The 21,299-nt window shown below is 45.0% G+C and overlaps 1 protein-coding gene across 6 annotated transcripts; it reads right to left on the bottom strand.

Moving 5' to 3' along the window:
• Positions 1–16,497: 16,497 nt before the first annotated feature.
• On the bottom strand, positions 16,498–20,912 carry LOC120962768 (uncharacterized). 6 transcript variants are annotated; one of them, XM_045227426.1, is made up of 10 exons: positions 20,341–20,912; positions 19,420–19,536; positions 19,230–19,288; positions 18,723–18,769; positions 18,589–18,618; positions 18,286–18,483; positions 17,992–18,151; positions 17,757–17,847; positions 17,580–17,682; positions 16,498–16,908 (listed from the first exon to the last, which is right to left on the bottom strand). In XM_045227426.1, the coding sequence occupies exons 1-6, from the start codon at positions 20,569–20,571 to the stop codon at positions 18,473–18,475; spliced, it is 495 nt and encodes a 164-aa protein (XP_045083361.1). In that variant the 5' UTR covers positions 20,572–20,912; the 3' UTR covers positions 16,498–16,908; positions 17,580–17,682; positions 17,757–17,847; positions 17,992–18,151; positions 18,286–18,472. The 6 variants fall into 6 exon arrangements, with proteins under 6 accessions (XP_045083361.1, XP_045083362.1, XP_045083363.1 ...); XM_045227427.1 differs by having other exon boundaries at positions 18,372–18,483; XM_045227428.1 differs by having other exon boundaries at positions 18,444–18,483.
• Positions 20,913–21,299: the final 387 nt, after the last annotated feature.

Raw genomic sequence — 21,299 nt, 5'->3', positions numbered from 1 at the left:
TTTGATTAACGGGATCACATCATTAGAGAATGATGTGATTTACTTGACCCATTACGTTAGCTTAGCACTTGATCATTTAGTATATTGCTATTGCTTTCTTCATGACTTATACATGTTCCTATGACTATGAGATTATGGAACTCCCGAATACCGGAGGAACACTTTGTGTGCTACCAAACATCACAACATAACTGGGTGATTATAAAGGTGCTCTACAGGTGTATCCGATGGTACTTGTTGAGTTGGCATAGATCGAGATTAGGATTTGTCACTCCGATTGTCGGAGAGGTATCTTTGGGCCCTCTAGGTAATGCACATCACTATAAGCCTTGCAAGCAATGTGACTAATGAGTTAGTTGCAGGATGATGCATTACGGAACGAGTAAAGAGACTTGCCGGTAACGAGATTGAACTAGGTATGAGGATACCGACGATCGAATCTCGGGCAAGTAACATACCGGTGACAAAGGGAACAACTTATGTTGTTATGCGGATTGACCGAGAAAGATCTTCGTAGAATATGTAGGAGCCAATATGAGCATCCAGGTTCCGCTATTGGTTATTGACCAGAGATGTGTCTCGGTCATGTCTACATAGTTCTCAAACCCGTAGGGTCCGCACGCTTAACGTTCTGTGACGATCGGTATTATGAGTTTATGTGTTTTGATGTACCAAAGGTTGTTTGGAGTCCCGGATGTGATAAGGACATGACGAGGAGTCTTGAAATGGTCGAGACATAATGATCTATATATTGGATGGCTATGTTTGGACATCGGAATGGTTCCGGGTGAGTTCGGGCATTTTTCGGAGTACCGGGAGGTTACCGGAACCCCCCGGGGAGCATATGGGCCTTAATGGGCCTTAGTGGGAGAGAAGAGAAAGCAGCCTAGGAGGGGGCGCCCCCCCCCCCAAGCCCAATCCGAATTGGGTGAGGGGGGCGGCCCCCCTTTCCTTTCTCCTTCCCCCTCTTCCTTCTATTCCTAGTGGGACTAGGAAAAGGGGAGTCCTACTCCCACTAGGAGGAGGACTCCTCCCCCCTTGGCGCGCCTAGAGAGGCCAGCTGGCCTCCCCCCTCCCTCCTTTATATACGGGGGAGGGGCACCCTAGAACACACAAGTTGATCATTGATCCCTTAGCCGTGGGCGGTGCCCCCTCCACCATAATCCACCTCGGTCATATCGTCGTAGTGCTTAGGCGAAGCCCTACGCCGGTAGCTTCATCATCACCGTCATCACGCCGTCGTGATTTAATTACCTACTATACCCCCATCCTGGTTTATAAGTAGGATTTAACTAATAAAATACGAATGCATGTCGCCAAACATTATATAGTTGGATTCATATTTTAACACAGTTTCCAATTATATAATTTTTATAACATGCATTAACATGTTGTTGGTTAAATTTAAGGGCAAAGTATCGCACAGAATATAAAGGGGACTATAGACCAAGACGGAGGTAGTAGAACCCGGCCACTCTCTACACAGCGATGCAACTGTCGGCCGGCTTGTAGGCGACCATTTCCTGCGTGTTCAACTGCTCTATGCGTGTGGTTGCTTGAGGTTCAGGCGGCCGCGGCGCACTCTGCTCGCGTCCCGCCGCGCGCGCTCTGCTCTCGCGTCCCTCCGGGTGCTCTGCCCTCATCCCTCCACGCGCACTGCCAGTGTTTGAGGCTGGCGCACGATCACGCACGTTCGTGTGCATGCGGTTGCGTCGGGCGCGGCGCGACAATGCAGCTACCTGCTGCAAAAACTGCCATGCGGACACGCGGAGAATCCAGGCTTTCCGGCCCCCATTTATTCATGCGGCCATTTACCTTCATCTCTCACGTCACACGACACAATAAGCACACCCACGACAACACATACAGAGAGGACATCCAGCGGTTCCAATGGCGATCCCCGTGGCTCCAATGGCGCTCCCAGCGGCCGACGACGACAACGGCGGGCAGTTCACCACGCATCACGTAGTGGACACCCACGTGAGGGGGAAGGCCCTCTCGGTGGTGTACACGAACGATCCAGTCTCGGTGGAGAGCTCCATCCAAACTATGGAGCAGTTCCTTGCTGAGGACAAGTACCAAGTGGTCGGCTTCGACCTCGAGTACACCATTGGTCGTGCCGGGCACGATCAGAAGGTTGCCGTCGCCCAGTTGTGCGTGTGACATGACGTCCTCGTCTACCACTACCACCTTGCCACAAGGCCTTGCGAGCGTTTCTCCAGGTTTATCAACAACTCCGACTACAGTTTCGCTACAGTGGACACCACCAACGATCTAAAAGAGCTCAAGGTTTCGGGCTTGAAATGCCTGAATCTTGTCAACATCCAGCACCACTACAAGGTCTGGGGCAGCGACAAAAACAAACTGAACTCCCTGGTTGACCTCGCCTCGGCCATCATCGACCCCTACTACATGAAGATGAAGAATGAGAGCAAGAAGGACAAGAACGCCTGGCATAGTGTGTGGCATGAGAGACTGGGTGAACAACATGTCAAGTACGCGGCCAAGGACACGTACACAAGCTACGAGATGTACAGGCGGATCGTTGACATGAGGAAGTGTCTTCTTCCTGCCCCAGACGAGGGATCGAGCCACAGAGCAGTGGCGGGAGCGTCACAAGAAGTAGATGACTAGACGATTGTTTCTCCTACTTTAGAATGCATGCAATTGTTTATTGAGGTGTGTGCAAATGATCTGTATAGTCACTTATGTAATTGGATGCTTATTTCAGTTATATATATACATGTTATTCTTCTATAGACAGATCAAATCACATGGCTTATTAGCAGCAATCATCTGTGTTATTATTGGTCTTCGCACACATCTGTGATTACGGACCTGTTTGCCGGGTATCACACACATCTTGTTCAGTTGAACCGTTTCCATTGTGTTTCCTAATCACACACAGTTCATCCTAGTGAACTGTATGTTGTATATCACAAACACCTTCATCTAGCTGCCCGTTTCTTTTGTTCCTCCTCGTCGCAAACAGCTAATTGAACTTAATCGTATTCCCTGCATCGCACACGCAACTAAAATCTGAACCGTGTTTGATGCATCCGCCATCGCAAATGTTTTGCACCTTTTTTGACGGGTTTTTACACCACCGTTTGTGATTATGGCATCGCACACAGTTTCGTTGAAGGGTCTCTAATCGTAGTGTCGCGTTTGGACCATCCTGCAGTAGTGACCCCCTCTCCCCCTCCCCCTTCCTCCCCCCTTTGCCATCTCCTCCTTTCCCCTCTCCCCTCTCTAAGTAACTTACCCACCATTATTGCCCTTCTTTTCTCTTTCTTCTACCTCTCTTCTCTCCCCATTAATGCCCCCCTCCACCATAATTCTCCTCCATAAATGGCCTCTCTTCTCTATCTTCCTCATTTATTTGGCTCTCCTCCTTCCATACATATATATCCCTTTCCCACTCCTAGATTTGTCTCATAGGTACCTAGTGAAGGAAATATGCCCTAGAGGCAATAATAAAGTTATTATTTATTTCCTTATTTCATGATAAATGTTTATTATTCATGCTAGAATTGTATTAACCGGAAACATAATACATGTGTGAATACATAGACAAACAGAGTGTCACTAGTATGCCTCTACTTGACTAGCTCATTAATTAAAAATGATTATGTTTCCTAACCATAGACATGAGTTGTCATTTGATTAACGGGGTCACATCATTAGGAGAATGATGGGATTGACTTGACCCATTCCATTAGCTTAGCACTTGATCGTTTAGTATTCTGCTATTGCTTTCTTCATGACTTATACATGTTCCTATCACTATGAGATTATGCAACTCCCGTTTACCAGAGGAACACTTTCTGTGCTACCAAACGTCACAACGTAACTGGGTGATTATAAAGGTGCTCTACAGGTGTCTCCGAAGGTACTTGTTGGGTTGGCGTATTTCGAGATTAGGATTGGTCACTCCGATTGTCGGAGAGGTATCTCTGGGCCCACTCGGTAATGCACATCACTATAAGCCTTGCAAGCATTGAAACTAATGAGTTAGTTGCGGGATGATGTATTACGGAACGAGTAAAGAGACTTGCCGGTAACGAGATTGAACTAGGTATTGAGATACCGACGATCGAATCTCGGGCAAGTAACATACCGATGACAAAGGAAACAACGTATGTTGTTATGCGGTTTGATCGATAAAGATCTTCGTAGAATATGTGGGAGCCAATATGAGCATCCAGGTTCCGCTATTGGTTATTGACCGGAGAAGTGTCTCGATCATGTCTACATAGTTCTTGAACCTGTAGGGTCCGCACGCTTAACGTTCGGTGACGATTTATATTATGAGTTATGTGTTTTGATGTACCGAAGGTAGTTCGGAGTCCCGGATGAGATCGGGGACATGACGAGGAGTCTCGAAATGGTCGAGACGTAAAGATCGATATATTGGACGACTATATTCGGACATCGGAAAGGTTCCGAGTGATTCGGGTATTTTTCGGAGTACCGAAGAGTTACAGGAATTCGTATTGGGCCTTAATGGGCCATACAGGAAAGGAGAGAAAGGCCTCAAAGAGTGGCCGCACCCCTCGCCATGGACTGGTTCGAATTGGACTAGGGAGGGGGGTGCCCCCTTCCTTCCTTCTCCTTTTTGCTTCCCTTCTCCTACTCCTACAAGGAAAGGAGGAGTCCTACTCCCGGTGGGAGTAGGACTCCCCCCTTGGCGCGCCCTCCTCTTGGCCGGCCACCTCCCCCCTTTGCTCCTTTATATACGGGGGCATGGGGCACCTCTAGACACAACAATTGATCTCTTGATCTCTTAGCCGTGTGCGGTGCCCCCTCCACCATAATCCACCTCGATCATATCGTAGCGGTGCTTAGGCGAAGCCCTGCGTCGGTAGCAACATCATCACCATCATCACACCGTCGTGCTGACGGGACTCTCCCTCAAAGCTCGGCTGGATCGGAGTTCAAGGGACGTCATCGAGTTGAACGTGTGCTGAACTCGGAGGTGCCGTACGTTCGGTACTTGGATCGGTCGGATCGTGAAGACGTACGACTACATCAACCGCGTTGTGCTAACGCTTCCGCTTTTGGTCTATGAGGGTACGTGGACAACACTCTTCCCTCTCGTTGCTATGCATCACCATGATCCTGTGTGTGCGTAGGAAAATTTTGAAATTACTACATTCCCCAACAGTGGCATCCGAGCCTGGTTTATGCATAGATGTTATATGCACGAGTAGAACACAAGTGAGTTGTGGGCGATACAAGTCATACTGCTTACCAGCATATCATACTTTGGTTCGGCGGTATTGTTGGATGAAGCGGCCCGGACCGACATTACGCGTACGCTTACGCGAGACTGGTTCTACCGACGTGCTTTGCACACAGGTGGCTGGCGGGTGTCAGTTTCTCCAACTTTAGTTGAACCGAGTGTGGCTACGCCCGGTCCTTGAGAAGGTTAAAACAACACTAACTTGACGAACTATCGTTGTGGTTTTGATGCGTAGCTAAGAACGGTTCTTGCTCAGCCCGTAGGAGCCACGTAAAACTTGCAATAACAAAGTAGAGGACGTCTAACTTGTTTTTGCAGGGCATGTTGTGATGTGATATGGTCAAGACATGATGTTATATTTTATTGTATGAGATGATCATGTTTTGTAACCGAGTTATCGGCAACTGGCAGGAGCCATATGGTTGTCGCTTTATTGTATGCAATGCAATCGCCCTGTAATGCTTTACATTATCACTAAGCGGTAGCGATAGTCGTAGAAGCAATAGTTGGCGAGACGACAACGATGCTACGATGGGGATCAAGGTGTCGTGCCGGTGACGATGGTGATCATGATGGTGCTTCGGAGATCATGATGGAGATCACAAGCACAAGATGATGATGGCCATATCATATCACTTATATTGATTGCATGTGATGTTTAGCTTTTATGCATCGTATTTTTCTTAGATCGACGGTAGCATTATAAGATGATCTCTCACTAAATTTCAAGGTATAAGTGTTCTTCCTGAGTATGCGCCGTTGCGAAAGTTCTTCGTGCTGAGACACCACGTGATGATCGTGATAGGCTCTACGTTCATATACAACGGGTGCAAAATAGTTGCACACGCAGAATACTCAGGTTAAACTTGACGAGCCTAGCATATGCAGATATAGTCTCGGAACAATGAGACCGAAAGGTCGAGCTTGAATCATATAGTAGATATGATCAACATAGTGATGTTCACCATTGAAAACTACTCCATCTCATGTGATGATCGGACATGGTTTAGTTGATTTGGATCACGTGATCACTTAGATGATTAGAGGGATGTCTATCTAAGTGGGAGTTCTTAAGTAATATGATTAATTGAACTTTAATTTATCATGAACTTAGTCCTGGTAGTATTAGCATATCTATGTTGTAGATCAATAGCTCGTGTTTAGCTCCCCTGTTTTATTTTGATATGTTCCTAGAGAAAAATAAGTTGAAAGATGTTAGTAGCAAAGATGCGGACTAGCTCCGTGATCTGAGGTTTATCCTCACTGCTGCACAGAAGAATTATGTCCTCGGTGCACCGCTAGGTGACAGACCTATTGCAGGAGCAGATGCAGATGTTATGAACGTTTGGCTAGCTCAATATGATGACTACTTGATAGTTTAGTGCACCATGCTTAACGGCTTAGAATCGGGACTTCAAAGACGTTTTGAACGTCATGGACCATATGAGATGTTCCAGAAGTTGAAGTTAATATTTCAAGCAAATACCCGAGTTGAGAGATATGAAGTCTCCAACAAGTTCTATAGCTAAAAGATGGAGGAGAATAGCTCAAGCAGTGAGCATGTGCTCAGATTTTCTGGGTACTACAATCGCTTGAATCAAGTGGGAGTTAACCTTCCAGATAAGATAGTGATTAACAGAGTTCTCTAGTCACCATCACCAAGTTGCTAGAACTTCGTGATGAACTATAGTATGCAACGGATGACGAAAACGATTAACGAGCTCTTCGTAATGTTGAAATCGACGAAGGTAGAAATCAAGAAAGAGCATCAAGTGTTGATGATTGACAAGACCACTAGTTTCAAGAAAAGGGCAAAGGGAAAGAAAGAGAACTTCAAGTAGAATGATAAGCAAGTTGTCACTCCCGCGAGGAAGCCCAAAGCTGGACCAAAGCCTGAAACTGAGTGCTTCTACTGCAAAGGAAATGGTCACGGGAAGCGGAATACCCTGAATATTTGGTGGATAAGAAGGGTGGCAAAGTGAACAAGAGTATATTTGATATACAGGTTATTGATGTGTACCTTACTAGTGTTTATAGTAACCCCTGGGTATTTGATACTTGTTCGGTTGCTAAGATTAGTAACTCGAAACAGGAGTTACAGAATAAACAGACACTAGTTGAGGGTGAAGTGACGATGTGTGTTGGAAGTGGTTCCAAGATTGATATGATCATCATCGCACACTCCCTATACTTTCGGGATTAGTGTTAAACCTAAATAAATGTTATTTGGCGTTTGCGTTGAGCATGAATATGATTTGATCATGTTTATTGCAATACGGTTATTCATTTAAAGTCAGAGAATAATTGTTGTTCTGTTTACATGAATAAAACCTTCGATGGTCATACACCCAATGAAAATAGTTTGTTGGATCTCGATCGTAGTGATACACATATTCGTAATATTGATGCCAAAAGATGCAAAGTTGATAATGATAGTGCAACTTATTTGTGGCACTGCCGTTTGGGTCATATCGGTGTAAAGCGCATGAAGAAATTCCATAAAGATGGATTTTTGGAATCACTTGGTTATGAATCATTTGATGCTTGCGAACCGTGCCTTTTGGGCAAGATGACTAAAACTCCGTTCTTCGGAACAATGGAACGAGCTACTGACTTGATGGAAATAATACATACCGATGTATGCGGTCCAATGAGTGTTGATGCTCGTGGCGGGTATCGTTATTTTCTGACCTTCACAGATGATTTGAGCAGATATGAGTATATCTACTTAATGAAGCACAAGTCTGAAACATTTGAAAAGTTCAAAGAATTTCAGAGTGAAGTGGAGAATCATCGTAACAAGAAAATAAAGTTTCTACAATCTGATCGTAGAGGATTATTTGAGTTACGAGTTTGGCCTTCATGTAAAAAACAATGTGGAATAGTTTCACAGCTCACGCCACATGGAACACCACAGCGTAATGGTGTGTCCGAACATCGTAACCGCACTTTATTGGATATGGTGCCATCTATGATGTATCTTACCGATTTACCACTATCGTTTTGGGGTTATGCATTAGAGACAGCTGCATTCACTTTAAATAGGGCACCATCAAAATCCGTTGAGACGACGCCTTATGAATTGTGGTTTGGCAAGAAACCAAAGTTGTCGTTTGTTAAAGTTTGGGGCTGCGATGCTTATGTGAAAAAGTTTCAACCTGATAAACTCGAACCCAAATCGGAGAAGTGCGTCTTCATAGAATACCCAAAGGAAACTGTTGGGTATACCTTCTATCACAGATCCGAAGGCAAGATATTCATTGCTAAGATGGATCCTTTCTAGAGAAGGAGTTTCTCTCGAAATAAGTGAGTGGGAGGAAAGTAGAACTTGATGAGGTAACTATACCTACTCCCTTATTGGAAAGTAGTTCATCACAGATATCTGTTCCTGTGATTCCTACACAAATTAGTGAGGAAGCTAATGATGATGATCATGTAACTTCAGATCAAGTTACTACCGAACCTCGTAGGTCAACCAGAGTAAGATCCGCACCAGAGTGGTACGGTAATCCTGTTCTGGAGGTCATGTTACTTCACCATGGCGAACCTACGATCTATGAGGAAGCGATGATGAGCCCAGATTCCGCGAAATGGCTTGAGGCAATGAAATCTGAGATGGGATCCATGTATGAGAACAAAGTGTGGACTTTGGTTGACTTGCCCGATGATCGGCAAGCCATTGAGAATAAATGGATCTTCAAGAGGAAGACGGACGCTGATAGTAGTGTTACTATCTACAAAGCTCGAATTGTCGCAAAAAGGTTTTCGACAAGTTCAAGGTGTTGACTACGATGAGATTTCCTCACTCGTAGCGATGCTTAAGTCTGTCCGAATCATGTTAGGAAATTGCCGCATTTTATGAAATCTGGCAAATGGATAAACAAAACTGCATTCCTTAATGGATTTATTAAAGAAGAGTTGTATATGATACAACCAGAAGGTTTTGTCAATCCTAAAGGTGCTAACAAAATATGCAAGCTCCAGGGATCCATCTATGGACTGGTGCAAGCATCTCGGAGTTGGAATTTACGCTTTGATAAGTTGAGCAAAGCATATAGTTTTAATACAGACTTGCGGTGAAGCCTGTATTTACAAGAAAGTGAGTGGGAGCACTACAACATTTCTGATAAGTATATGTGAATGACATATTGTTGATCGGAAATAACGTAGAATTATTCTGCAAAGCATAAAGGAGTGTTTGAAAGGAGTTTTTCAAAGAAAGACCTCGGTGAAGCTGCTTACACTTTGAGCATCAAGATCTATAGAGATAGATCAAGACGCTTGATAAAGATTTTTCAATGAGTACATACCTTGATTTTGAAGTAGTTCAAAATGGAACAGTCAAAGAAGGAGTTCCTTGCCTGTGTTGCAAGGTGTGAAATTGAGTAAGACTCAAAGCCCGACCATGGCAGAAAATAGAAAGAGAATGAAAAGTCATTCCCTATGCCTCAGTCATAGGTTCTATAAAGTATGCTATGCTGTGTACCAGACCTATTGTATACCTTGCTCTGAGTTTGGCAAGGGAGTACAATTTTGATCTAGGAGTAGATCACTGGACAGAGGTCAAGAATATCCTTAGTGAGGACTAAGGATATATTTCTTGATTATGGAGGTGATAAAAGAGCTCGTCGTAAAAGTTACATCGATGCAAGCTTTTTACACCGATCCAGATGACTCCTAAGTCTCAATCTGGATACATATTGAAAGTGGGAGCAATTAGCTAGAGTAGCTCCGTGCAGAGCATTGTAGACATAGAATATTTGCAAAATACATACGGCTCTGAATGTGACAGACCCGTTGACTAAACTTCTCTCACGAGCAAAACATGATCATACCTTAGTACTCTTTGGGTGTTAATCACATAGCGATGTGAACTAGATTATTGACTCTAGTAAACCCTTCGGGTGTTGGTCACATGACGATGTGAACTATGGGTTTTAATCACGTACATATGTGAATATTGGTGTTAAATCACATGGTGATGTGAACTAGATTATTGACTCTAGTGCAAGTGGGAGACTGAAGGAAATATGCCCTAGAGGCAATAATAAAGTTATTATTTATTTCCTTATTTCATGATAAATGTTTATTATTCATGCTAGAATTGTATTAACCGGAAACATAATACATGTGTGAATACATAGACAAATAGAGTGTCACTAGTATGCCTCTACTTGACTAGCTCGTTAATTAAAGATGGTTATGTTTCCTAACCATAGACATGAGTTGTCATTTGATTAACGGGATCACAATATTAGGAGAATGATGGGATTGACTTGACCCATTCCGTTAGCTTAGCACTTGATCGTTTAGTATTCTGCTATTGCTTTCTTCATGACTTATACATGTTCCTATGACTATGAGATTATGCAACTCCCGTTTACCGGAGGAACACTTTGTGTGCTACATAACGTCACAACGTAACTGGGTGATTATAAAGGTGCTCTACAGGTGTCTCCGAAGGTACTTGTTGGGTTGGCTTATTTCGAGATTAGGATTTGTCACTCTGATTGTCAGAGAGGTATCTCTGGGCCCACTATGTAATGCACATCACTATAAGCCTTGCAAGCATTGTTACTAATGAGTTAGTTGCGGGATGATGTATTACGGAACGAGTAAAGAGACTTGCCGGTAACGAGATTGAACTAGGTATTGAGATACCGATGATCGAATCTCGGGCAAGTAACATACCGATGACAAAGGGAACAACGTATGTTGTTATGCGGTTTGACCGATAAAGATCTTCGTAGAATATGTGGGAGCCAATATGAGCATCCAGGTTCCGCTATTGGTTATTGACCGGAGAAGTGTCTCGGTCATGTCTACATAGTTCTCGAACCCGTAGGGTCCGCACGCTTAACGTTCGGTGACGATTTATATTATGAGTTATGTGTTTTGATGTACCGAAGGTAGTTCGGAGTCCCGGATGAGATCGGGGACATGACGAGGAGTCTCGAAATGGTCGAGACGTAAAGATCGATATATTGGACGACTATATTCGGACATCGGAAAGGTTCCGAGTGATTCGGGTATTTTTCGGAGTACCGAAGAGTTACGGGAATTCGTATTGAGCCTTAATGGGCCATACGGGAAAGGAGAGAAAGGCCTTAAAGGGTGGCCGCGCCCCTCCCCATGGACTGGTCTGAATTGGACTAGGGAGGGGGGTGCCCCCTTCCTTCCTTCTCCTTTTTCCTTCCCTTCTCCTACTCCTACAAGGAAAGGAGGAGTCCTACTCCCACCGCCTTGGCGCGCCCTCCTCTTGGCCGGCCGCCTCCCCCCTTGCTCCTTTATATACGGGGGCAGGGGGCACCTCTAGACACAACAATTGATCTCTTGATCTCTTAGCCGTGTGCGGTACCCCCCTCCACCATAATCCACCTCGATCATATCGTAGCGGTGCTTAGGCGAAGCCCTGCGTCGGTAGCAACATCATCACCCTCATCACGCCATCGTGCTGACGGAACTCACCCTCAAAGCTCGGCTGGATCGGATTTCGAGGGACGTCATCGAGCTGAACGTGTGCTGAACTCGGAGGTGCCGTACGTTCGTTACTTGGATCGGTCGGATCATGAAGACGTACAACTACATCAACCGCGTTGTGCTAACGGTTCCGCTTTCGGTCTACGAGGGTACATGGACAACACTCTTCCCTCTCGTTGCTATGCATCACCATGATCCTGTGTGTGCGTAGGAAAATTTTGAAATTACTATGGTCCCCAACACCTAGCTCATCTGTTGGAAATATGCCCTAGAGGCAATAATAAAATGGTTATTATTGTATTTCCTTGTTCATGATAATTGTGTGTTGTTCATGCTATAATTGTATTAACTGGAAACCGTAATACATGTGTGAATACGTAGACCACAACATGTCCCTAGTAAGCCTCTAGTTGACTAGCTCGTTGATCAATAGATGGGTATGGTTTCCTGACCATGGACATTGGATGTCATTGATAACGGGATCACATCATTAGGAGAATGATGTGATGGACAAGACCCAATCCTAAGCATAGCACAAGATCGTGTAGTTCGTTTGCTAGAGCTTTTCCAAATGTCAAGTATCATTTCCTTAGACCATGAGATTGTGCAACTCCCGGATACCATAGGAGTGCTTTGGGTGTGCCAAACGTCACAACGTAACTGGGTGGCTATAAAGGTGCACTACGGGTATCTCCGAAAGTGTCTGTTGGGTTGGCACGAATCGAGACTGGGATTTGTCACTCCGTATGACGGAGAGGTATCTCTGGGCCCACTCGGTAATGCATCATCATAATAAGCTCAATGTGACCAAGTGTTTGGTCACGGGATCATGCATTACGGTACGAGTAAAGTGACTTGCCGGTAATGAGATTGAACAAGGTATTAGGATACCGACGATCGAATCTCGGGCAAGTAACGTACCGATTGACAAAGGGAATTGTATACGGGATTGATTGAATCCTCGACATCGTGGTTCATCCGATGAGATCATCGTGGAGCATGTGGGAGCCAACATGGGTATCCAGATCCCGCTGTTGGTTATTGACCGGAGAGTCGTCTCGGTCATGTCTGCATGTCTCCCGAACCCGTAGGGTCTACACACTTAAGGTTCGGTGACGCTAGGGTTGTAGAGATATTATGCGGAAATCCGAAAGTCGTTCGGAGTCCCGGATGAGATCCCGTACGTCACGAGGAGTTCCGGAATGGTCCAGAGGTAAAGATTTATATATGGGAAGTCCTATTTTGGCCACCGAAAAATGTTCGGGATTTTTCGGTATTGTACCGGGAAGGTTCTAGAAGGTTTCGAAGTGGGGCCCACCTGCATGGGGGGACCCACATGAACGTGGGTAGTGGGGGCAAGGCCCCACACCCCTGGTCAAGGCGCACCAAGATCCCACCTTAGAAGGAATAATATCATATCCCGAAGGGATAAGATCAAGATCCCTAAAAAGGGGGGATAACAATCGGTGGGGAAGGGAAATGATGGGATTTCTTTCCCCCACCTTTGCCAACGCCCCAATGGACTTGGAGGGCAAGAAACCAGCCCCCTCCACTCCTATATATAGTGGGGAGGCGCATGGGAGCATCAACCCCAAGCTCTGGCGCCTCCCTCCCTCCCGTGACACCTCTTCCTCCCCGCTTGCGCTTGGCGAAGCCCTGCCGGGATCCCGCTACTTCCACCACCACGCCATCGTGCTGCTAGATCTCCATCAACTTCTCCTCCCCCCTTGCTGGATCAAGAAGGAGGAGACGTCCCCGCTCCGTACATGTGTTGAACGCGGAGGTGCCGTCCGTTCGGCGCTAGGATCATCGGTGATTTGGATCACGACGAGTACGACTCCATCAACCCCGTTCTCTTGAACGCTTCCGCGCGCGATCTACAAGGGTATGTAGATGCACTCCCCTCTCTCTCGTTGCTAGATGACTCCATAGATTGATCTTGGTGATACGTAGAAAAATTTAAATTTCTGCTACGTTCCCCAACATCATCTCTCTCCCTCTCCATTAGTTAGCTAGAGTCATCTCTCCTCCCAATAACTAGATCTAGCTAGCTATATAGCCATCCACTTTCGATCCCTATAGGTAGCGAAGGCCTCATCTAACCGTGCTCGATCTCTCTCGGGAGATAGGTTAGTAAAAATTTGTGCATTTAAAGAATGGGAATATGTGTGTTTGCAATATGAAGGGATTTGTGTGAGTGACATGCCTCCTGAGTTGCTTATGTTTTGCCGAAATGACGATTTATTTCCGTTCGGCGAATTTCAAGCAAACTCGATATGTCCTATTTTTAGTCAAGGCCATGCCAAATTTTTGTATGACTTTGATGCATGCATACATTTTGTTTATAATCCCTTTTCTGTTATACCGTGTAGTCGGTCATGAAGGTGAGTGGAAGGAAGGTGGAGTGATACTTGCAATCCGCGGTGATGGACACGTATGCAAATAATCGGACTGGGATTAGATGTATGTGTACAAGATGCAAAGAAGGAGTCATTTTGGACCCCTTTGATTGTGGCGGTTTGAAGATGCACCTGCTCATGAATGGTTTAATGGATGGCTATACTCGGTGGATAAGTGAAGATGATGATGAGGACGTCCACATGGCAGGGAATAATGACATGGGGCTAGACAAAGAGAGGACCGATCGACACGAAGACGATGGCGCCACACATGGCGGCGGGGAAGAGTGCGGACATGGCGGCGGAGAAGATTCCGGACACGGCGTACAAAAGTCTGGACATGGCAGAGAAGAGGCGGCGAACACGCCGCAGTCTTCGACACTATTAAGTTCAGTCGTGCGGAACCCTCATGTTCTAGACATGCTTTGCAAGAGTACGACTAGCGACAGAGCTGCTTCTAGAGAGGAGGCCAAGCTGGCGCAACGAAGTAGACTCGAAGACTCCATTGTATGATGGTTGCGATCCGAGGTGACCCGCTTGAGTTTCATGCTCGAACTTCTAGAGACGAAGGCCAAAAAGAAATGGACAGACACAAGCCTCGATGAGCATTTGAAGTATCTACATAATAAAGTTCTTCCCGGTGGGAACCTGTGTCCTACTATTGTCGAGGAGACCAAGAAAATCATTTGCCCTCTTGATCTGCTGCACATTAGATACCACGCATGCACCAACGATTGCATCATTTATTGGGAGGAGCACGCGGAAAAAACCAGCTGTCTAGTGTGCAATGCTTCTTGATACAAGAAGGCTAAAAAGAAAGCTCCTCATAAAGTTGTATGGTACTTTTCGATCACTCCCGTTTGCAGCGGTATTTCGTAGATCCTAAGGAAGTAAAGCTAATGCACTGGCACATGGAGAGGAAAAAGCCCAACGATGGAGATGATCCGAAGTTGAGACACCTTGTAGATGCTAGCCAGTGGAGAGCATTCAATGCCGAATATCAATTTTTTGCAGAAGATGCAAGGAATATCTTGCTTGGCGCGAGTACCGATGGGATGAATCCATTTGGAAACCAGAACACCAACCACAACACATGGCCTGTCTTTGTATGGATGTACAACCTCCCCCCATGGAAGTGCATGAAGACAAAGTGCATACACATGAGCATGCTGATTCAAGGACAAAAACAACCGGGAAATAATATTAACTTGTATCTGGGTCTAGTAAAAGAGGAGCTAGACACGTTATGGAAATCGTCGGTCAAGACATGGGACGCCAGCACAGGAGATTGTTTCTATATGAGAGTCGCGCTGATGACGATGGTGCACGACTATCTCGGTTACGGGAACGTCTTAGGCCTGGTGTGTGATGTCTACTACGCAACCTTCTTCTTGTAGACTCGTGTTGGGCCTCCAAGCACATAGTTTTGTAGGATAGTAGGCTAGCTTGCCGTGGTGTTATTATAACTAAAAAAGCTTGGAAAATAGAAGAATCGCCTAGAACAAGAGACAATGATAACATAATTAAATCATATGGCAATCCCACAACGTGCGACAACGAGTCACTCCAAAGTTCCTATCACGGAGAACATAAGATGAAATTGCTTGTAGGGTACGAAACCACCTCACAGTTATTCTTTCTGATCAATCCATTGAGCTATTCCTATGAGTGTCACAAACAGCCCTAGAGTTCGTAGTAAAATAACACCATATGATACACATCAATCAACCCTAATGTCACCTAGATACTCCAATTCACTACAAGTATCTGTGGGTCAATTATACGATATGCATCAAACAACTTCAGATTCATAATATTCAATCCAACACAAAGAACTTCAAAGAGTGCCCCAAGATTTCTATCGCAGAAACAAGGATGAAAACGTGCATCAACCCCTATGCATAGATTACCCCAATGTCACCTCGGGAATCCGCGAGTTGTGTGCCAAAACATACATCAAGTGAATCAATAGAACATCCCATTGCCACCACGGGTATCCCACACAAGACATACATCAAGTGTTCTCATATCCATAAAAGTATTCAATCCGATAATAATAAAACCTCAAAGGTAAAACTCAATTCATCACAAGAAGATAGAGGGAGAAACACCATATGATCCAACTATAGTAACAAGGATCGCGGTACAAGTTTGGTAACACATCCTCTTCTCCATCGACTCCACTTGTGGTTACTTCTTATCTTTACTTTGTGCAAGCTTATTTTTGTATCTCATGCTTGCTTGTGAGCTTATTGTTGTGCTTATCTTATATGTTGTCCGCCTAGTTGCATATATAGACAACCTACTTTGTGGTTAACCCTAACTAGATGACTCGGTGCGCCAATGGTGCAAAAGGCGAGAGGGAGCCAACTATTGTGAGAATATTCAGACACCCAAGTCTTTGCTGCTGGTACATAGATGCTTAGTTACAATGTGATACACAAAGGAAGTAGATAGGAAGGGATACATTATTAGCTTATGAAAACCAAACGTGGCCAACACTGCCGCATCCTCTGCTTGGAAGCCGCTTTTTTTCACCGGATCTAACATAGATACATGATCACAAAAGGAAGCAAGACCATCATATATAATGGTCTACTTACTCATTCAGGTTAGTGATCAGGTGGCTGGAACCGCAAAGTAGGGGCTTGACAAACAATAAAAATAGGTGTTGCTCCTCGTCTCCTCCTCCTGAGTCTGGATCGAGGCCTCTCCCCTCTCTTCTCTTGAATGACAGCTTGAAGGAAAGGACACACAAAAGCGCAGTCCTATACATTAACTAACCTGACAGAAAACAGAGACAAATGTAGATATGGTTATCTATTATGCCGCTGATAAAAAAGTAAAACACTAAACAGAGACAAATAGAAGAATAGTGAGGACTGGAGTAACCTCTACATAATAATTCAAATTGCATCATTGAACGTATGAATGACAGAGAGCCCCAAAGAAATTGGCTTTATCAGGTATATGAATGACATTACAGAGAGAATTACCAAATTATCACGTAAGTGACATGATAGAAAGAAGAAGGTGCTCCATGCTTGTTGCTTGAAACTCCATCAACTACCAGTGCATACACTACATAGGTTAATAATAAACTAATCCTTGAATTCCTCTCTCGTTATATTATCACTGGACACATACTTTTTTGTGTGGCTAGTGGATGCTGGAATTTTGCTACTGCGACGCTACAAATCTTGTTTTGTTTTTACCCAAGGACCTTATTATGGTTTGAAAAGTAGTAGTAGTATAGTACTTCGCTAGTTAGCATCCTCTCCTCTCCTCTCAAGAGAAAAAAAGAGAAGAAATGGGTAGGTGTCTCAACTGGACATCTGAAGAGTATCTGACCACCACGCTTAAATCAAACAGAGTGGAAGCAAAAACAAAACAAAAACCTGAATCAGCCTAGAACCAGACGGACTTAACACAAAGGTTAGAGAGGTGAAAGGGACCTTGATGAGCACAAGAGCGGTTTTGGCTGTCAGCGGTGGGGAAGGAGCTTCCTTTGGCTGTCAGCGTCGTCCCGGTGGCTGGCCGCTGTAGCTCCAACCCAACCTTAAACCAACAGAGATGAGACGTGGTCATGGAAGCGAAGAGAGGAAATCGAGAGAGGGTGGGAGGGGGCAGACCATGATGCTGCTGTTGCTGCTGCTTGTCATGGGACTGGAACAAGGAGTAGTGGACCTTGATGAGCACAAGAGCGGTGTCCATGGCGCCTACCTACAGAGACAAGACGAGACCAGTTATAGGTGACACCAAATAGTACGTCATTTTTATAATACACAACCTCCAGTTATCTAGCTTTCAATAATATAAGAAAAAATCCAATTATATGTATACCAGCTATCTTTTGCTATCATATACCTCCAATTATATGTATACCAGAAAAAATCAACCTCAAACTGCAAGCACACCCAGTCAGTCTCTGGTCACCGAGTCAAAGCACTGCCATAGAGAAATTCTTTTCCTATCATACACCTCCTATGGCCGCCTCTCCCGTTTCACACCCGCTCTCATCGCCACCCTGAAATATAAAGAGGCTGAAGAATAGAAATAGATAGGAAAATATGTTTACCTATGGCACACAAGGTCAACAGATATAGATGAAATTTTTGTGTTTTCTGTATTAACAAATCTACGACATCTTCACCGACACACCTATATAATGAATTCCGAAGTACTTCATGGGCACCAATCAAAAGCTAATATATAGTTCAATATATCCACATGCTGCTCCCACTCACTAGAAGAGTAGAGGAGAGATCACAATTGAGAGAGGGTCAATGGGGGGTTGAGGGCGCTGGGAGCCGCAAGACCTGCCGTCCATGTTGTCGGTCTGCACATTTCACTTATTTTCTACAAGAGCAAACCAAACGAAGATAGCATTAGCATGTTGTATCTTACGCAAGTGACCAGAAGATGAGAATGCTTGCCGGCAAAGGGGAGCAAGGAAATAATAACCTGAAAACATCCAAGGAAGTAGTAATCCACCTAGCAAGAAAAACAAAGGCCATGGAATATTCAGTCAGCATTCCGAGACCTGACTTGCCATCTGGATACATATCTTGAGAGTCACAAGAGATGATCTATTTTACCTGTGCCTCTTGTCAAGTCTTCCCAGCCAGCCGAGAACCCTGTATATCTGTTAGAGCAGCCAAAACAGAACAAATACAATTAACTTCGAATTATAGAAGTTGACAATTGCACAGAACATATGTAATAAACTGTCAAAATTGTAAAGTAGGTATTAAAGAAGATAGAATCATGAGTGTGAGTGTGCTGTCTGAAAGTGCATTGATGCCTATTTTGTACAGTGACCTAGAGAAAACTCCAGTACATTAAAAGGAAGGCTAATACATTACGTGTGATTAATGGATGACTTGTTAAGATGTAGGGACATACATTGATTACAATTTTTTTGCAATTCAAGCTGTAGAAAACAGATCATCTCATCATTAATCAGGTTATCCTTGTGTAGCCCATCATTATACGTAGATATTAGAGGTAAATTGTTATCCAAAAATATATAAATGGTTCAATCTATTTTCAGAAACTAAAATTTCTATTTTTTATGTGATCCACATTATAGAATAAGTGCTAACCTTTTGATGAGTCTCTGCAATATCAATAAGCTAGATCCAAATAATGCGCTCGACTTGCTCTGCAAATATATACATGGTTCAGCCCTACTTTTAGAAATTAGGATTTCAGTCACAGTTGCAACTCCAACACCAAAAAGAATTGACTATTCATTTTCTGTAAGTTCAGACAGAAACAAAGGACAATGCTTACCTGATAGAAACCAACAGAGTTGAAACCTAGACTCTGATTGAGAAGTCCAATTAAGATGCCATTGAGCACTCCAAATCCCATGACGGTCCTCGCGTCGAAAGGTTTGTGCTTAAAGGGCTTCATACATAATGCCACATGAAGTCAATAGAATAGAACAAAGAGATGCCAGGTTGTCAACATGGTTGCTGCATAATAAAGAATAAGGGTGTTCTTATTTGTAGGGATAACATTTCTGCCAAGTTATACATGACTTTCAAAGATCAGTAAACTGAATTCGAAATTTATAGGTTGTAGAGGGGAAAAAATGGCAGTCATAACATGAGACACAAAATGATACTACAAACAGGGGATATGCAAACGTCAATGATCTGAACAGAAGCTCTAAATAATAAAGAAACATTAATTCATAAGAATTGAAACTCACTGCCTCCAGTTCCATAGACCAATACTCAGTTTTATGTGAGTAAAGTTTTCTAACACGTGAGAATCCTTTGATCAAAATGTTGACTACATAAATAAAATTAAACAAGAGCAGTGAGCTTTCCATGATGGCATCAGTAGTGCTCACTGGATGTTCACGTTATCTTTCCATTTTGACTGTTGGAGAACTGGAGGTGAGCATGCTTGGACGTTGCTGAAATTTCATCAAACACCTTATAGGCATAAACAAAAAAGAATTTGCACAAGGAAACAGATGAGCTGAAGAGAGAGGGTAGGAGGCAGGGGGAGAGATTAGATTCTACAGAAGGCAGGGGAATAGCCAGGCGCGACATCTCCTGCCTTGCCATGGCCGGTTGCACCTCGGGGCCGGCAGCTGCCCTCTAACACACACACACACACACACAGAGAGAGAGAGAGAGAGAGAGAGAGAGAGAGAGAGATGTAGAGAGGGGAGAGAGCCTGACTGAACCTGGGACTCACCGACGATGGCATTGGCGCTATGGACCAGCGCTGCGGCTCGAGCTCATCCTGGGGTCTCCGCTGCACGCGTGCAGATGCTCCGTGGACCACCGATGGGCTCGAGCTCGCCGGGGTCGCCACAACACGCGTGGAAATGGAAGCAGGGGCGGGGGCTCGTGGCCAGATGGAGGAGGTGCCGACGACCACAACGACCTTGTCCGGGTTGAGCTCGTCCTCCCGCGGCTTCCTCATGACGGCAGCTCTTGGCGCCGCTCACCTGCGAGCGCAGCGGCGACGACGGGGCCGGCAGATCTGCGAGTGCCATGGCCATGGCTCGCTCTCCCTCTTCTCTTCCCTTCACGTCGCCTGACCCGCTCGTTCTCCCTCTTCTCTTCTCTTCCCTTCCCTTCCCTTCTGAAAACGGGAGGGGGGAGATTGCGGGCGGAGGCTGGCCGGAGGAGACAGGCGCGAGTGGCGGCGGCGGCTGGCCGGGTGGACGAGACGACAAGGGCAGGGAGGCGGGCGCGGTCTAGCTAGGGTTTGGAAGGAGAGAGAGAGAGGAGAGGGGCGCGGCGCAAGTGCGGGATGGGCAGAAGGCTAGGTTACCTCCACCGGAGTGGCTGCCTTTTATACGCCCGTGCGAAATGACGAAAATGCCCTCGACGGGGCACAAAATTAACAGGCGGTGGCACGAGCACTATTCATAGCGTTTATAGGGCGACATGGATGGCACGGTTCTGCCTAGCAGTTCTTCAAGGTTTATATGTTCAATATGATAAGAAATAGCTAAAAATTGGTAGTTGTCTATTCACCCCCACCCCCTCCCTCTAGTCAAGCATATCGACTCTTTCAATTGATATCAGAGCCTCATCTCTTTTTAAGGGCTTAACTACCTAATGTGCATGGTCGACGATGGGGTTAGGGATGGGAGATCCCCGTGGTCGTGGAGATGGCCACACACCCGAGATGATCTAAATGAG

This window comes from Aegilops tauschii, chromosome 4 (assembly GCF_002575655.3).
Source record: "Aegilops tauschii subsp. strangulata cultivar AL8/78 chromosome 4, Aet v6.0, whole genome shotgun sequence".
Classification (NCBI taxonomy): Eukaryota; Viridiplantae; Streptophyta; class Magnoliopsida; order Poales; family Poaceae; genus Aegilops; species Aegilops tauschii.
Note: the sequence above shows the minus strand (reverse complement) of the source record. Positions and strands in the feature narration are given on the sequence as shown.